General features: G+C 44.3%; 1 protein-coding gene across 1 annotated transcript in view; it reads right to left on the reverse strand.

The window, feature by feature from the left end:
- Window positions 1-16,409, reverse strand: part of LOC135080079 (nuclear hormone receptor FTZ-F1 beta) — a 44,293-nt gene that overhangs the window by 6,610 nt on the left and 21,274 nt on the right. The window contains exons 3-13 of the mRNA XM_063974759.1: window positions 15,756-15,871; window positions 12,389-12,527; window positions 11,752-11,930; window positions 10,635-10,800; window positions 9,906-10,041; window positions 9,046-9,184; window positions 8,279-8,415; window positions 7,496-7,707; window positions 6,467-6,603; window positions 6,032-6,112; window positions 5,464-5,688 (exon numbers count right to left, since the gene is read on the reverse strand). Coding sequence (XP_063830829.1) covers window positions 5,464-5,688; window positions 6,032-6,112; window positions 6,467-6,603; window positions 7,496-7,707; window positions 8,279-8,415; window positions 9,046-9,184; window positions 9,906-10,041; window positions 10,635-10,800; window positions 11,752-11,930; window positions 12,389-12,527; window positions 15,756-15,871 — 1,667 coding nt within the window. The remainder of the gene's footprint in view (window positions 1-5,463; window positions 5,689-6,031; window positions 6,113-6,466; window positions 6,604-7,495; window positions 7,708-8,278; window positions 8,416-9,045; window positions 9,185-9,905; window positions 10,042-10,634; window positions 10,801-11,751; window positions 11,931-12,388; window positions 12,528-15,755; window positions 15,872-16,409) is intronic.

Genomic DNA, 16,409 nt, shown 5'->3' on the forward strand with positions numbered 1-16,409 from the left:
TGTGGCTTGCCCTAAGGTCGTTGGTATCGAGAAAAAGCTTGCCTATTCCTCATTGTCATCATCATTTCAGATACAGGACGTCCACTGCTAAATATATTCCTCACCCAATCATTTCTATGTATATTGACCGGTTGATAAAAAGTTTATAACCAATACCTCATTATCATTTCAGCCTTAGGACATCCAAATCCACTGCTGAACATAGGCCTCCTCTAATGATTTCCATACTGACCGGTTGTAAGCGGCTTGCATACAGCGTCTTCCTGCTCCTTTATGAGATCGTCTTCTACCTTGTAGGTGTACGTCACACGCTACGCTTTCTGGTATCTGGCCTCCACTCCAGAAGCTTGCTCATCGGCCGTCAATTCTGCGTACTTGTACCCTGCCAACTGCCACTTCAGCTTGCTAATCCGTCGAGTTATATCAGCGACTTTAGATCGTTTACGGGTCTCCTGATTTCCGATTCGATCTCGTAAAAGAATCAGCCAAACTTGCAACAAATACTGACCGGTTGAAAGCGGTCTGTATCCAACGGACACGTAGCCTCCACTGCAGAGCCTTGCGGAAACTCTTCTGGAGATACGAGGTTACACCTTGCCTGCTCTATCTAAGTGACAAATAATACTCACAGAAATATTCTTGAAGAGCGGCAAGCTCTTGCACCACTTGACGATCTTGTACAGCCTGTGGTCCGCGATGTTGCACAGGTCGGCCAAGAAGTCCGGGCTGGAGTTCTGCGCGGTGATCCCGCTGGCGGCCAGGAGCGGGTTCGCTGAGGGACTCCCAGGGGACTTACCTAAGTCTTAGGTATCGAGAGACAGATTGCCTATCCCTCATCATCATCATTTCAGTCACAGGACGTCCACTGCTGAACATAAGACTCCAATAATTTCAATACGAACCAGTTGATAGCAGCCTGCATCCAGCGCCTTCATGCTACTTTTTTGAGGTCGACTCACGTTGCGCTTGCAGTACGTGGTGACTCCAGAATCTTGCGGAGACTCTTCTGGAGATACAAGGTTACTCCTAGCTAATCCCTGCTCTATCTGCAGACAATACTCACAGAAATATTCTTAAATAGAGGCAAGCTCTTGCACCACTTGACGATCTTGTACAGCCTGTGGTCCGCGATGTTGCACAGGTCGGCCAAGAAGTCCGGGCTGGAGTTCTGCGCGGTGATCCCGCTGGCGGCCAGGAGCGGGTTCGCTGAGGGACTCCCCGGGGACTTACCTAAGTCTTAGGTATCGAGAGACAGTGTGCCAATCTCTCATCATCATCATTTCAGTCACAGGACGTCCACTGCTGATTATAGGCCTCCCCCAATGATTTCCATACTGACCGGTTGTAAGCGGCTTGCATCCAGCGCCTTCCTGCAACCTTTTTGAGGTCGACTCACGCTGCGTTTTCAGTACGTGGACACTCCAGAACCTTGCGGAGACTCTTCTGGAGATACAAGGTTACTCCTAGCTAATCCCTGCTCTATCTAAGTACCAAATAATACTTACAGAAATGTTTTTAAAGAGCGGCAAGCTCTTGCACCACTTGACGATCTTGTACAGCCTGTGGTCCGCGATGTTGCACAGGTCGGCCAAGAAGTCCGGGCTGGAGTTCTGCGCGGTGATCCCGCTGGCGGCCAGGAGCGGGTTCGCTGAGGGACTCCCGGGGACTTACCTAAGTCTTAGGTATCGAGATACAGTGTGCCAATCTCTCGTCATCATCATTTCAGTCACAGGACGTCCACTGCTGATTATAGGCCTCCCCCAATGATTTCCATACTGACCGGTTGTAAGCGGCTTGCATCCAGCGCCTTTCTGTTACCATATAAGGTCGTCTGTAGGTGGACGTCATACGCTGCGCTTTTCGGTATTTCATTGTCACTTCAGCATGCTAATCCGTCGGGCTATATCAACGACTTTAGTTCGTTTACGGATCTCCTCATTTCCGATTCGATCTCGTAAAGAATCAGCCAAACTTGCAACAAATACTCACAGAAATATTCTTGAAGAGCGGCAAGCTCTTGCACCACTTGACGATCTTGTACAGCCTGTGGTCCGCGATGTTGCACAGGTCGGCCAAGAAGTCCGGGCTGGAGTTCTGCGCGGTGATCCCGCTGGCGGCCAGGAGCGGGTTCGCTGAGGGACTCCCAGGGGACTTACCTAAGTCTAAGGTATTGAGAGACAGTTTGCCTATCCCTCATTATCATCATTTCAGTCACAGGACGTCCACTGCTGGACAAAGGCGTTCTCCAAGGATTTCCACAGCGATCGGTCCTGCGCTGCCCGCATCCAGGTACTTCCCGCGACCTTCACCAGATCGTCAGTCCACCTAGTGGGGGGCCTGCCTAAACTACGTCAATGAGGGCTATCGTTTTAGCGCTCACCAGTTAGCGCCACTGTAGAGTAAGGTCCTGTCACTTGCTAGTAGCGAAGACAGTGGCACCAACTGGTGAGCGCTAAAGTGGTAGGAGGACTATCGCATTTGCACTCATCAAGATGGCGCCACTGTAGAGTAAGGTCCTGTCAATCGCCAGGGGTGCCAACTGTTAAGTATAAAAACGATAGCCCTCATTGCGACAATAATACTCACAGAAATATTTTTGAAGAGCGGCAAGCTCTTGCACCACTTGACGATCTTGTACAGCCTGTGGTCCGCGATGTTGCACAGGTCGGCCAAGAAGTCTCCCGGGGACTTGCCCAGGGTCATAGGTATCGAGAGACAGTGTGCCAATCTCTCATCATCATCATTTCAGCCACAGGACGTCCATTGCTGAACATAGGCCTCCAATGATTTCAATACGAACCGGTTGATAGCAGCCTGCATCCAGCGCCTTCATGCTACTTTTTTGAGGTCGACTCACGTTGCGCTTGCAGTACGTGGCGACTCCAGAATCTTGCGGAGATTCTTCTGGAGATACAAGGTTACTCCTAGCTAATCCCTGCTCTAAGTGACAAATAGTACTCACAGAAATATTCTTGAAGAGCGGCAAGCTCTTGCACCACTTGACGATCTTGTACAGCCTGTGGTCCGCGATGTTGCACAGGTCGGCCAAGAAGTCCGGGCTGGAGTTCTGCGCGGTGATCCCGCTGGCGGCCAGGAGCGGGTTCGCTGAGGGACTCCCCGGGGACTTGCCTTAAAGTCTAAAGTATCGAGAGACAGGTTGCCAATCTCTCATCGTCATTTTAGCCATAGGACGTCCACTGCTGAACATAGGCCTCCAATGATTTCAATACGAACCGGTTGATAGCAGCCTGCATCCAGCCTCTTCATGCTACTTTTTTGAGGTCGACTCACGCTGCGCTTTCGGTACGTGGCGACTCCAGAATCTTGCGGAGACTCTTCTGGAGATACAAGGTTACTCCTAGCTAATATTTGCTTTAAATAGCCAATAATACTCACAGAAATATTCTTAAAGAGCGGCAAGCTCTTGCACCACTTGACGATCTTGTACAGCCTGTGGTCCGCGATGTTGCACAGGTCGGCCAAGAAGTCCGGGCTGGAGTTCTGCGCGGTGATCCCGCTGGCGGCCAGGAGCGGGTTCGCTGAGGGACTCCCCGGGGATTTGCCCAGTCTTAGGTATCGAGATACAGTGTGCCAATCTCTCATCATCATCATTTCAGTCACAGGACGTCCACTGCTGAACATAGGCCTCCCCCAATGAATTCCATACTGACCGGTTGAAAGCGGCTTGCATCCAGCGCTTTCCTGCTACGAGTACCTTTATGATGTCGTTGTTCACCTTGTAGGTGGACGTCTCACGCTGCGCTTTCCGGCACGTGACCTCCACTCCAGAACCTTACGGCGACTCTTTTGAGACAAGAGGTTACTCCTAGCTAATCCCTGCTCTATCTGCAGACAATACTTACAGAAATGTTCTTGAAGAGTGGCAAGCTCTTGCACCACTTGACGATCTTGTACAGCCTGTGGTCCGCGATGTTGCACAGGTCGGCCAAGAAGTCCGGGCTGGAGTTCTGCGCGGTGATCCCGCTGGCGGCCAGGAGCGGGTTCGCTGAGGGACTCCCGGGGACTTGCCCAGGGTCATAGGTGTCGAGAGACAGATTGCCTATCCCTCATCATCATCATCATAATTTCAGCCAAAGAACATCCACTAAGCACCCCTCAATGAATTCCATTTTGACCGGTTGTAAGCGGCTTGCATCCAGCGGGAGACAATTCATCTTCAGATGAAATTTCCTCGGATGAAACGTCCTAAGATGCGTCTTCCTGCTACCTTTATGAGGAGGTCTGTCAACATTGAAGGTAGACATCCCATGTTGCGCTTTCTGGCACGTGGCTTCCACTCCAGAAACCCTACGCAGACTCTCTGGAAATACGAGGTTACTCCTTGCTAATCCCTGCTCTATCTAAGTACCAAATAATACTCACAGATATATTCTTGAAGAGCGGCAAGCTCTTGCACCACTTGACGATCTTGTACAGCCTGTGGTCCGCGATGTTGCACAGGTCGGCCAAGAAGTCCGGGCTGGAGTTCTGCGCGGTGATCCCGCTGGCGGCCAGGAGCGGATTCGCTGAGGGACTCCCCGGGGATTTGCCCAGGGTCATAGGTGTCGAGAGACAGATTGCCTATCCCTCATCATCATCATTTCAGTCACAGGACGTCCACTGCTGAACATAGGCCTCCAATGATTTCAATACTGACGGATTGTAAACGGCTTGCATCCAGCGCCTTTGTGTTACCATATAAGGTCGTCTGTAGGTGGACGTCATACGCTGCGCTTTTCGGTATTTCATTGTCACTTCAGCATGCTAATCCGTCGGGCTATATCAACGACTTTAGTTCGTTTACGGGTCTCCTCATTTCCGACTCGATCTCGTAAAGAATCAGCCAAACTTGCAACAAATACTCACAGAAATATTCTTAAATAGCGGCAAGCTCTTGCACCACTTGACGATCTTGTACAGCCTGTGGTCCGCGATGTTGCACAGGTCGGCCAAGAAGTCCGGGCTGGAGTTCTGCGCGGTGATCCCGCTGGCGGCCAGGAGCGGGTTCGCTGAGGGACTCCCCGGGGACTTACCTAAGTCTTAGGTATCGAGATACAGTGTGCCAATCTCTCATGATCATCATTTCAGCCATAGGACGTCCACTGCTGGACAAAGGCGTTCTCCAAGGATTTCCACAGCGATCGGTCCTGCGCTGCCCGCATCCAGGTACTTCCCGCGACCTTCACCAGATCGTCAGTCCACCTAGTGGGAGGCCTGCCTAAACTACGTCAATGATGGCTATCGTTTTAGCGCTCACCAGTTAGCGCCACTGTAGAGTAAGGTCCTGTCACTTACTAGTAGCGAAGACAGTGGCACCAACTGGTGAGCGCGAAAGTGGTAGGAGGACTATCGCATTTGCACTCATCAAGACGGCGCCACTGTAGAGTAAGGTCCTGTCAATCGCCAGGGGTGCCAACTATTAAGTATAAAAACGATAGCCCTCATTGCGACAATAATACTCACAGAAATATTCTTAAATAGCGGCAAGCTCTTGCACCACTTGACGATCTTGTACAGCCTGTGGTCCGCGATGTTGCACAGGTCGGCCAAGAAGTCCGGGCTGGAGTTCTGCGCGGTGATCCCGCTGGCGGCCAGCAGCGGGTTCGCTGAGGGACTCCCCGGGGACTTGCCCAGTCGGTTCAGTTCAGACTCGTTGTATTGCCATAGATGCTCCACTTCCATTATTTCCTGGAGGATGTAAGGTATTCTATTTAGAAAATAGTCAGTGGGCTTGTTGTGTACAGTTTAGTTAGGTAAGAAGAAAGGTGAATTGAAATAAAAACTGCTTTCGCATACAATGTCCTTGAGTGTAATTTTTGTCATCGACTCGTACTCATGTCATACTGGCTGTGAAAATTAGTTGTTTGTTTCTCTTACATACAGCTAAGCATAGGTAAAGGTAGTCCGGTCGCCGAGCAAATAGAATTTCGTCCAATGACCCCAAGCTACCCATCCTTATCGCTCGCGGTGCACAGTTTTGGGATAAAAAGTTCATCAATGTAAAAATCCCGGCTTCTTCAATTTTACAAACCTGCAATAATGGGGGTATGTCAGGCGTGAGTCGACTGTTACTCGATTCCCCTCTACTGTTATATGACCCGGGGCCATTTACCTGTAAACAAATAAAATTGGTTTATAACTCATCTCAATCGTTTTGCAATTACGAGGAAAAGTGTCAATGCGATTTTTATATCTTACTTTACACATATTTGCAACTAGGTACTTTCACAGAAGAAATAATCTGCATTCAACAAGATAATGCAGTTTTACGTGGTTTTACGTGGTTTTACGCATCAAAAAAGGTTATATTACGGTTAACGTAGTTTTTTACGTTACTTACGTTGGACCCCCATTTCGTCCCTATGACGTGTAAATTTCAGAAAGTTTCTTAGCTGATGCCTACGTTATAATAACTATATAAAATACTATGATACCATTGTCATGAAAAATAATAATGTACACTTACGCAAGTGAGACTGTTCGCATGTCGCAGCGTAGACGGCACGTGCGCGGATAGCAGCGAGCCCGTAGACGCGGCGCCTGATAGCGAGTACGAACATTGGTACGTCGAGCGACCGCCGCGCGTTCTGTCCTCTCGTATTGCTGTAGGAATAAGGTTTAAGATAGATAATAATATGTCACTTTACACTGCGTCTGGCAAACGTGGCGATTAAGGCAAAACAACCGAAGTTTCGAATGTAGCCATCCCTGCATGAAATGCCAGCATGAGCGGTGACAAAACGGTAGTATGAGTTCACATAAGTCGTTATTAGGCACTAGGTACTACCGTTTTTAGTTCTGCTATTAACAGCTAGGGGCGCTGTACAATCTGCCATACATTTTTTAAGCACTTAATAGCAAAATGCTCGATAGGTAAACTCATGGTAGAGCTACTGATGATTTGTAAATATGAATCTCGCACGTAGATACCTTTTAAATGCCTGATCATAGATCTAATCCCTTCCGGTCCTGATGACTGCTGATTACATATCTATATCAAAGTGTCAAGAAATCACGTACTTTTACGCAGTTGCAGAGGTAAGTACAGTCGCGGAATGAAAAGGTTCGTCACCTTAGTGTCGCTTTTCGCTTGCACTAGGTACTGTAAGAGTCAAACCTGCCAACATAACAGTGCAAGAAACAGTGCTGCTAACATTTAAATAAATATGACGTTTGCTAACGAATAAGGTTTTGCTTGTTTAATTTTCTATCCCATGCAATGTTACAAAATGTAGTTTTTTTTTTATTTAATAGAAATAATAATGGCAGGTTGAACCAACAAGAAGGTTTTAGTTTATCAATCATAATAATCTTGACAAGATAAATCGTCAAACAACTTTAAATAAATAAATAAATAAATAAAATATGTAAAGGTAATATGTGCTCGCGATTCGTTGAAGGAATCAATTTGAAAACTGACGAACCTTTTCATTCCGTGACTGTACATCATAAAGAAGCGCCATGGGCTTAAATACTAAGTAATATGATTTCTCACCTTCCAGCTTCATCCCGCACCCTAAGCACTTGTCGAATCTACACGCCGGGCACTTCTTCCTGGTAGCCACGGTCACCGGACAGTTTCCTCCGCGCAAACACATGTAATTCTTGCGGTTCTGCACCGTCCGCTTGAAGAAACCCTTGCACGACTCGCACGAGAATATGCCGTAGTGGAAGCCGCTTATCTTGTCGCCGCAGATGGGGCAGGGGCTGGAATAGGAATACAGATCAGTAGTGATTGGCGGCACTTCGTGAATACCAAAAATTCTCCAAAACACTCTCATTAATTGCTATTCAAAAATGCATGCCACGTTTTTAAAGCATAAGTCATGTGGAAATCCTACGTATTAAATACGGCACATCATGCAGCGTCTATCCAACACGCACTCTACAGCATAATTATTATTCTTAACATCATTGTTAATCATACATCCACAATAATGGATACGAATGGACACAACTAAAAAAAGTCTGGTCTGTGAGCACGTAGAATTTTGTCCAAAATTCTACGTGCTCACGACCGGTCTTTACTCGTACATAATTCAGCCAATGGTCCTTTAAATAGCTTTCGATTTAAGAAAAAAATATATCTTCAATTTCACCACGTTGAGACTGCTTTTCAAGTTTTACAAAGTTGGAATATTTTAGTATTCAACTTTGAAATTGAGAATCAGCACTGTAGTGTCAGTAATTCTTTCATTCATCTTTGGCTTTGAAGAAGGTCTTGGTGCTATATTCTCATTTTGTGTTGTTTTAACATCACCCTTCTTTCTTCCGTTACCTGTTGATAAGCTGCTGCCTGCTGATCCCCTGATGATGGTGCAGCCTGTCATCAGTTTCCGTGTCCTCGTCGTGCGCGGGCGACGCGGGAAACACCGGCGCTGTCGCTTCTCGGTATACCACATGCGGATGTCGACCCTGGGAGAAAATTATAAGAGGTTTTTGAAACTTCGTGATATTGTTGATATGAAGTAATCGAAGGAACTACTTGAGCCGCTTTTGAAGAATCTTTTGACAGTAGAAAGCGTCGTTATTCGTGAGTGACTTTCGCCATGTAGAGAAACCAAAATACACGTTGACGAAGACATGGGAAAAACTGTTGTCCGCTCTAAGGAGAGATGTTTTTCATTATCTGAATCTTATTGGACAAATGGCGCTGCTAAGTATTCTTTTATTTTTTTCTGGTTAAAAGGCGATGGTAACTAGGACAAACTGTATGTAATTTAAGAGGCAACAATAGCCCATTACTACAGCCGTGGTCTCAAGCAGAATGCAGTACTAAATAATAAATGTCTCATTGAGTCCCGTAGCTCTTACTTTTAGGACTTACGATAAAACTTGCGTGGGTGCATGGGGCGGATATTCGTGTAGACCCATATAGTCTGGTCGCCGAGCACATAATTACGCGCGAGCGATAAGGATGGGTAGCTTGGGGTCATTGGACAAAGTTCTACGTGCTCAGAGGTGCATGAGCCCGCGCGAATTTTAATGGAGGCCCTAAATACCTTGATGTACGCCGTTTGTACTCAAAAAGCTAAAGATATGTACCTGGACAGGCGAGTGCGTGGGCGAGAACTCCGAACTGTACGAGTAGCAGGAGGAGTGCGAGGCGTCGCTGTTGTTGCGCGACAGAGACGGCGTGTAGTGCCGCGAGGCCCGAGGACTGGCCGAAGGACTGCTGTATACGCTGCGAAAAAAAAATGTTTATAATTAAAATAATATTCGTAACGTTACACATGACGTGTAAGCGATACCGTTAACGTTTATATTACTAGCTTTCTGCCCGCGGCTTCGCCCGCGTGGAATTTTGTCTGTCACAGAAAAACTTTATCGCGCGCGTCCCTGTTTCAAAAACCGGGATAAAAACTATCCTATGTCCATTCCCGGGACTCAAACTATGTCCCTGCCAAATTTCATCGAAATCGGTTGCGAGGTTTAAGCGGGAAAGCGTAACAGACAGACAGACAGACAGAGTTACTTTCGCATTTATAATATTATAATATAAATATATATAATATATAGTTGGGATTTAGTCTGTGGAACGATTCGCGCCCTTTTCTTGGCCAACCAGCGCATGGTAATCCCGCCGCGTCGCGACGTTTCTAGATGCTTCCCCTTTTTTTCACGGTGTGCGAAAATAAACGGAAGAGTACCTATAAATTATTTTAATTGATGGAAATAATCTACATAACGCAAACGGCATCGCTCGCGTGATTTAAATACGCTCAGTAGTGTTCGATACAAACTTTCTAGTCTAGCACAGAATCATGTTTTTTCGAAGTTCAAAGCGTTGACAAATTGTAACGTAAATATGTTTAGGTTCTGCAATTTCTCCGTTTTTATGAGCTATACAAAAATGAGTATCTAATGTCTATCTATGCTATAGAAAAATATAAAGCTGACTATACCTGTGCGTGTACATGGAATGCACTGCTGAGTCGGTACTGGCGCTAGACTGGACCCGTGGTAGCCGGCCCAGTAAGGGTGATCCGTGCAAGGCGCCTAACAGCTTGTCCATGCCTACAGACGGCTCGCATTTTAGCTCTGTAAGTAGAAAGAATAAGGGTTATTATAGCTTGACGATTAGGCAGTTCTAAAATCCTCTGGAGTCATTTACTTGGCGAAAAGAAAACACTACATTGCTACAAGCAATGGCTTCAAGGTCATAAAGCATGCTCTCCTATGGATGACCATAGTGAGTCATGAGACTCATGATCTATTTTGTTAAGATCGCCAGTCCATCGAGCATGGGGCCTTCGTTGTATTTATCAAGATGCGTTTTCTATTGTACTCGGCCGCAAGTTTAAGTTACTCCAGAACCAATTTTTTTAAAGAATTTTAGGATTTAGTATTTCATAAAAAACGGATAGTTCCGTTAATCCCCCCACCCCTACTAACTTTAAATACGAGTATGAACTTGTGTTAGGAGCACAATACGAGTAGTCCAGTGGCAGTAGAGATCGAATCAACGTTCCTGGGGTCTCGAGTCAGCCAGTCCGAGACCTTCACCGTTGTGTTATTGTCTTCATTAAGCTTTTTGAAGAAGTAAGTCCATCGAACCGGGCGACTTACACCACGTTTGCACAGAAGCAGTCACCACTAAAGTATCCATTTACTCTACCTTTTTTCCAACATACCTGACAGCTGCGTTTCCTTCTTGATGGTCAAGTTCTGCACCTCCCCTAGCGAGGTCTGCGGCATGATTGGCACGTTGTTCTGGTCGAGGACCAGTGACGTGGCGCTGCTGGGAGAGGAAGGCCGCCTGGCTAACGAGAGGGAGGTGTTGTCTGTGAGGACTGATATCTGAAATAAAAATTATAAATGAGCGTTTTGCTGAATGTCGGTCGGTCCCTTTGACTAGGATTTAGTCTATTGCGAGGAATTCAGGGAGCTTCTATCTAAAATGTACTCGGTACTCTTACAGGATTTATTAGTCGATTGCGAGGAGAATTTGGGGTTTTGAAATACACCCAATTTGTGATACATTGCATACCTACTTACGAACGAATTTTCTTATTCTAATTCTGAGAACGTTATACATGGGAAGACCATGTCTATCGTCTGGGTTGTGTTGTGACATTGGGGTTATACGCGTGTGACATGGCTAAATCAAGCCAATGACTCTTAGCGTTCCCTCTAAAGCACGGATCCTTTCTTATAATTTCAATCTTGTGATTTCCTAACCAAACTAGGCAACAAATACAAGTTATTTACACTATCTGGTATCTATCTCAGAACCTCTGTGTCTAAACAATCCCATACTTCGCACTGAACCCTCCGTTATCAGTAGTCCTGTAAGTATGATGATAATGCAGTACCAACCCTGTTCATACTGAGGCTCCTCTGATGCGGCTGCAGCGCGGGTATTTGAGGTCCAACGCTCTGTGGTCATCCAGGCTCTGGAAGCCCTCGGTTTTGATGGCCGAATGTGACTTCTTAGCCCATACACATGATGATAATGCAGTACCAACCCTGTTCATACTGAGGCTCCTCTGATGCGGCTGCAGTGCGGGGTACTTGAGGTCCAAGGCTCTGTGGTCATCCAGGCTCTGGAAGGCCTCGGTTTTGATTGGCGAAGGTGGCTTCTTGTCCCTAACACATGATGATAATGCAGTACCAACCCTGTTCATACTGAGGCTCCTCTGATGCGGCTGCAGCGCGGGGTACTTGAGGTTCAAGGCTCTGGAAGGCCTCGGTTTTGATGGGCTAAGGTGGCTTCTTGTCCCTAACACATGATGCTAATGCAGTACCAACCCTGTTCATACTGAGGCTCCTCTGATGCGGCTGCAGCGCGGGGTACTTGAGGTCCAAGGCCCTGTGGTCATCCAGGCTCTGGAAGGCTTCGGTTTTTGGCTCCGTCTTGATGGTGACATTGCGCAGCGTGTCGATGGAATCCCGCGACGACTGCAGGTCTAAAGAACTGCTGTTTTCATCTGTAAATTAATGGGTTTTTTTTGGTAAGCTAAGATACATTTTTCTAAAGAGCTGTTAAATTAGAAGAGCTTCGAAACGATATTAGGGACTCTTTCGTATAATGAGGGGCTATCGTTTTAACGCTCACCAGTTGGTGCCACTGTAGAGTAAGAAGATCACTGTAACTGGCAAGTGGTGACAACAGTGGCGCAAACTATTGAGCGCTCAAGCGGTAGGAGGACAATCGCATTTGCACTCACCAGGATGGCGCCACTGCAGATAGAGCAAAGTTAAAACCGATAGCTCTCATTAAACTAAATGCATTTGTAAAACCACGATTCTATCTGCGTTTAGAATACCAGCTTGCCAGAGTTTGAAATTACCTTTGAAGCCCAAAAAACTGTAAAACCTAGATTTAGATAACCTATCCTTTTTTTATAACTTCCATAGAAAATATTCGATTTATAGTGTCTATTACCATTATTGACACTGGTGTCTATAACCATCTCGGAGTCCGACAGCTCTCCCTCCCAGGACATGGGCCTCTCGCGGTCGCTGGACTGAGGCTCGGCCTGCGCGCCGCTGGCTGGCCTTTTCTTCTTGTTGCGCATGTTCACCTGCAAGAAAACAACTTTGATTAAGTTATCTATCTATACTTATAATAAATCTGTAGAAAGGTCAATTCTGTACATGAAATATATTTTCAAAATAACTATCAGGGGGTGATTAGTGATCGATACTGATGCCAAAAATGCAATCAGTAAAATTTTTGTCTGTCTGTCTGTCTGTCTGTACTATGTTCCTTATAGAAACAAAAACTACTCGACGGATTTTAACGAAACTTGATTCTTCATACTCCTGGGCAGGTTATAGTATACTTAGGAATTCCCACGGGAACAGGAGTTAGCGGGAAAAAACATTTGTATGAAAAAATCTAAACCGCGTAAGATAGATGAAGGGGGTAAAACGGGATCCACGCGTACGAAGTCGCGGGCGGCCGCTTGTTTATGGAATAAAACAATACATTGTTCCATCGGTAATAGAATTCCATGACATAAGCACATAGACACCACCTCCAACCAAAACACGTTAATGTTGACCTTCTCCTGTTCTTCGGTCTACTTAGTTAAGGCCTGCTACGTCTACGATTTCCAATCCTTAGAGCCACTCGAAACTTTTTAAATATAACCTGATAGACCTGATAGATAATTAGTTTTACGAACTATGAGCTTAGGGTTTAATTTACAGTAGTATCTAGGGTCATCTGAGTGACTTTATTGGAGTTCTGAAGGTCTACAGAGAGGAGATACAAGATGTTGTTAGGGTTTCTGCTCGAGCTTTCTTGAACTCGAGAAAACTCGAGAAATTTGGCTTCATTCGAGACGAGAAAAAAATTACCGGAGCTCGAGAATTCTCGAGTTTTGAATTTGAAGCTTTAATATTCTTGAAAGCCTATTTTCTTAGACAAAAGTAAGTTTTTTATTATTTAATAGGTCAACGTTGCTTTTAGACTGGCCTAGTCTTTCTTTTTTAACTGATTTGATTTGCAAGTAATGATCTCAATCGAAACTAAGTAATAATGTTCACCAATGAGTATGCTATATTTATTATGTATGTTTAATCTGACTGAAAAATTTGTTAACTAGACAGTTACATTACCTAACAGACGTTAGGTTAGGTACTCGTGCCTCCTCGTAAAGTTTATTCAAGTCGTTATCTGTATGAAAGGATGATGGGCACAAATGTATGGAAAGTGGTACCCGCTCCAATAGCCATAACCAATATATATTTTAAAAGGCCTTTAGATGTAGGAAAATGTCTGCTATGGGGCCAGTTCTAATTCACGTTTTGAAAGCAGTAATTCCACTAAGTATTATAATGAAAGTATAACACAATCATCCATGTATACGAGTATGTATTATGACTACAATCTATTAATATACCTAAAAGAAGCATTGAAAAGGAAAGGATTATACCTACGATGAACTACCCAAGCTATTAGCCCTTTATTCGCTTTCATCATCATCATCATCATGATCATTTTAGCCATAGGACGTGAAGTTGAACATAGGCCTCCCCCAATGATGCATCCTTATGAGGTCGTCGGTCCACAAGTCTTGTGGGTTTATTCGCTTTAGCAACTTATAATAAAACCATTAAGCAGTAATAAAACTTAAACCCCTTTATTAATAAAAGTTACACCCTAGTTGATCTTTGGCTTAAATTGTCAAATGACAATACCAAATGGTATGGTAATGTCATTTTAATCCAAGGTTCTTCCTAGGTGTAGCTTTTTATTAATAAGGGGGTAGCCTACTTCTTTAAATAAAAATATTTATTTCACAATTATCCCCATCAATAATTATAGAGTTAAGGAAGGATGTTGGAACAGTAAACCCTTCCTGCCTCGCATAACCTAAGACCATACGATGGACACGTATGATACTTCTTCTTCTTCCTCCGTCCCTCACTGATGAGGATCGCGACCACAGATAGTGTTCCTCCACAGACTGCGGTCATAGGCTGTGTGGACCGCACGATGCAAACTCCCGCCCACCGTCTTCCTCACCGCGTCCAACCATCTCATCGGTGCCCTGCCCCGAGCGCGTCTGCCTTCCATACTGTATGATACTTAGGTTATACAAAAAGTATCTTTATCTTCGAACGCAACCAGATCTGAGGCTGGTGGCCATAGTAAATGTTGTTCGTCTTGGTAAGACCTTTTAAATGACACTACAAACATAACTATTGGAGCCGGGTACCATTCTGCAAAAAAGTATGTGTATCTTCGTACACAACCAGATCTGAGGCTGGTGGTCATAGTAAAAGTTGTTCATCTTGGTAAGACCTTTCAAACGATACTAGACACATATCTATTGGAGCCGGGTACCATTTTGCCCATTGTCCTTTAAAAATTTATTAAAAAGTTTCTTTTGTTCATAAAAAAAACTATTTATTTATTGAAGGACAGCTAACAAGACATACACAATTGACTGGAAAAAAACATTAAAAACAATACGTGTTACTTATAGTGTAGCCTTAATTAAAAGCTGCCACGACATGTGCATAGATTGCGTGGAAGCGTAGTATCGACTAAAGTCTAAAAAAAATTGACAATTTATTTATTTATTTATCGTATTTTTGCTATTTGGACTTGTGTTCTTTAGAAAACAAGTGATTCAATTGTAGCTCCAGATTTTTATTGTTATTTATTCTTAAAGTACACGCGACTTTATGACTTTCGTTATGATTATGAGTAAATATTAATTATGAAAGAAGATTTTATTTTTTGTTTATTTCCTTACCAAAATAAGTGGTACTAAATTGTTATATTGATTGTTGTGCATAAAAGTAGGTACCTATATTAGATTAAAAAAACCTGTGTTTTTATTACATTTCAACCGATTTCAGCAGTTTTCATTAAAGACTCGAGACCCGAGAAAACTCGAGACTTTGGCCTCGAGAATTCTCGAAACTCGAGAAAAAAAATAGGTCGAGAAATCAGAAACCCTAGATGTTGTGATCATCAAAGACATTGAATATTTTAAAGACTATAATTTGTATATTTTAAAGACTGTAAACCCTTGAAAAGGAGGCTAACAATAGTGACTGAGTTTCTTGCGCTGCTTCTTCTCAGCACTGGCTCATTTATTGTCCCGAAGCAGTGGTAGGGTTAAAATATTGGGACATGTAAAAGTGCTTTTTAAAAGCCTATTTGCAAAAATAAATTAGTTTTATGAGTTTTTATTGTGATTGTGACCAGCAAACGCTGCGGTGTTTTTGCTTATTTTATCATTGACAAAATCATCATCATTCATTTGTTTTTAATACAAGCTTCTTTTTACCTCGTTCTGATGTTGTGTGAAGTCGATCTTGGAGACCTCGGCGTCGGTGGAGTCCTCATCGTGCGGGTCCGAGGACACACTGATGCGCACCCCACTTGAGCTGTACGAAAACTTCACTGAAAAACACAATATTTTATATTTTAACAAAGTCCCACGCTATTTGAAAATGTCGAACTAAAGGTAAAACAATAATAGTGCTCTATCTAGCTGACTAAGGCCCAGAACAGGCGGTGAAACGCAACTGCAACGAAACTGCAACTTTCTGATGATTCTGATGAATGAAACTGAAACTGAAAGTTTCAAACTGGTTGCGTAATGTGTGGTCTCTCAACGGACGCTATGGCAGAAACTTAGATGCAACTCAAAAGTAACTAGCAGTTGCAGTTTCGTTGCAGTTGCGTTTCACCGTCTGTTCTGGGCCTAACACAAAAACTGCTACAAAGTTAGATTAACAAACTAATTATACTTATCGTTAATTTATTAAATTTCCGGACACTAGGTGTGAAAATTCCACTTTTCCTAAGGCCCTTTTATTTACAAACTCTACAATAATTTCAAGAATTTGTATTGCACATGGCCCTAACTTCCTATCCTGGTAGATATTGATTAAATTTTTATTCTCGTGTTTCTTCCCTTCGTATAAATATAGTGTAA

This window comes from Ostrinia nubilalis, chromosome 2, assembly GCF_963855985.1.
Source record: "Ostrinia nubilalis chromosome 2, ilOstNubi1.1, whole genome shotgun sequence".
NCBI classification, from domain to species: Eukaryota; Metazoa; Arthropoda; class Insecta; order Lepidoptera; family Crambidae; genus Ostrinia; species Ostrinia nubilalis.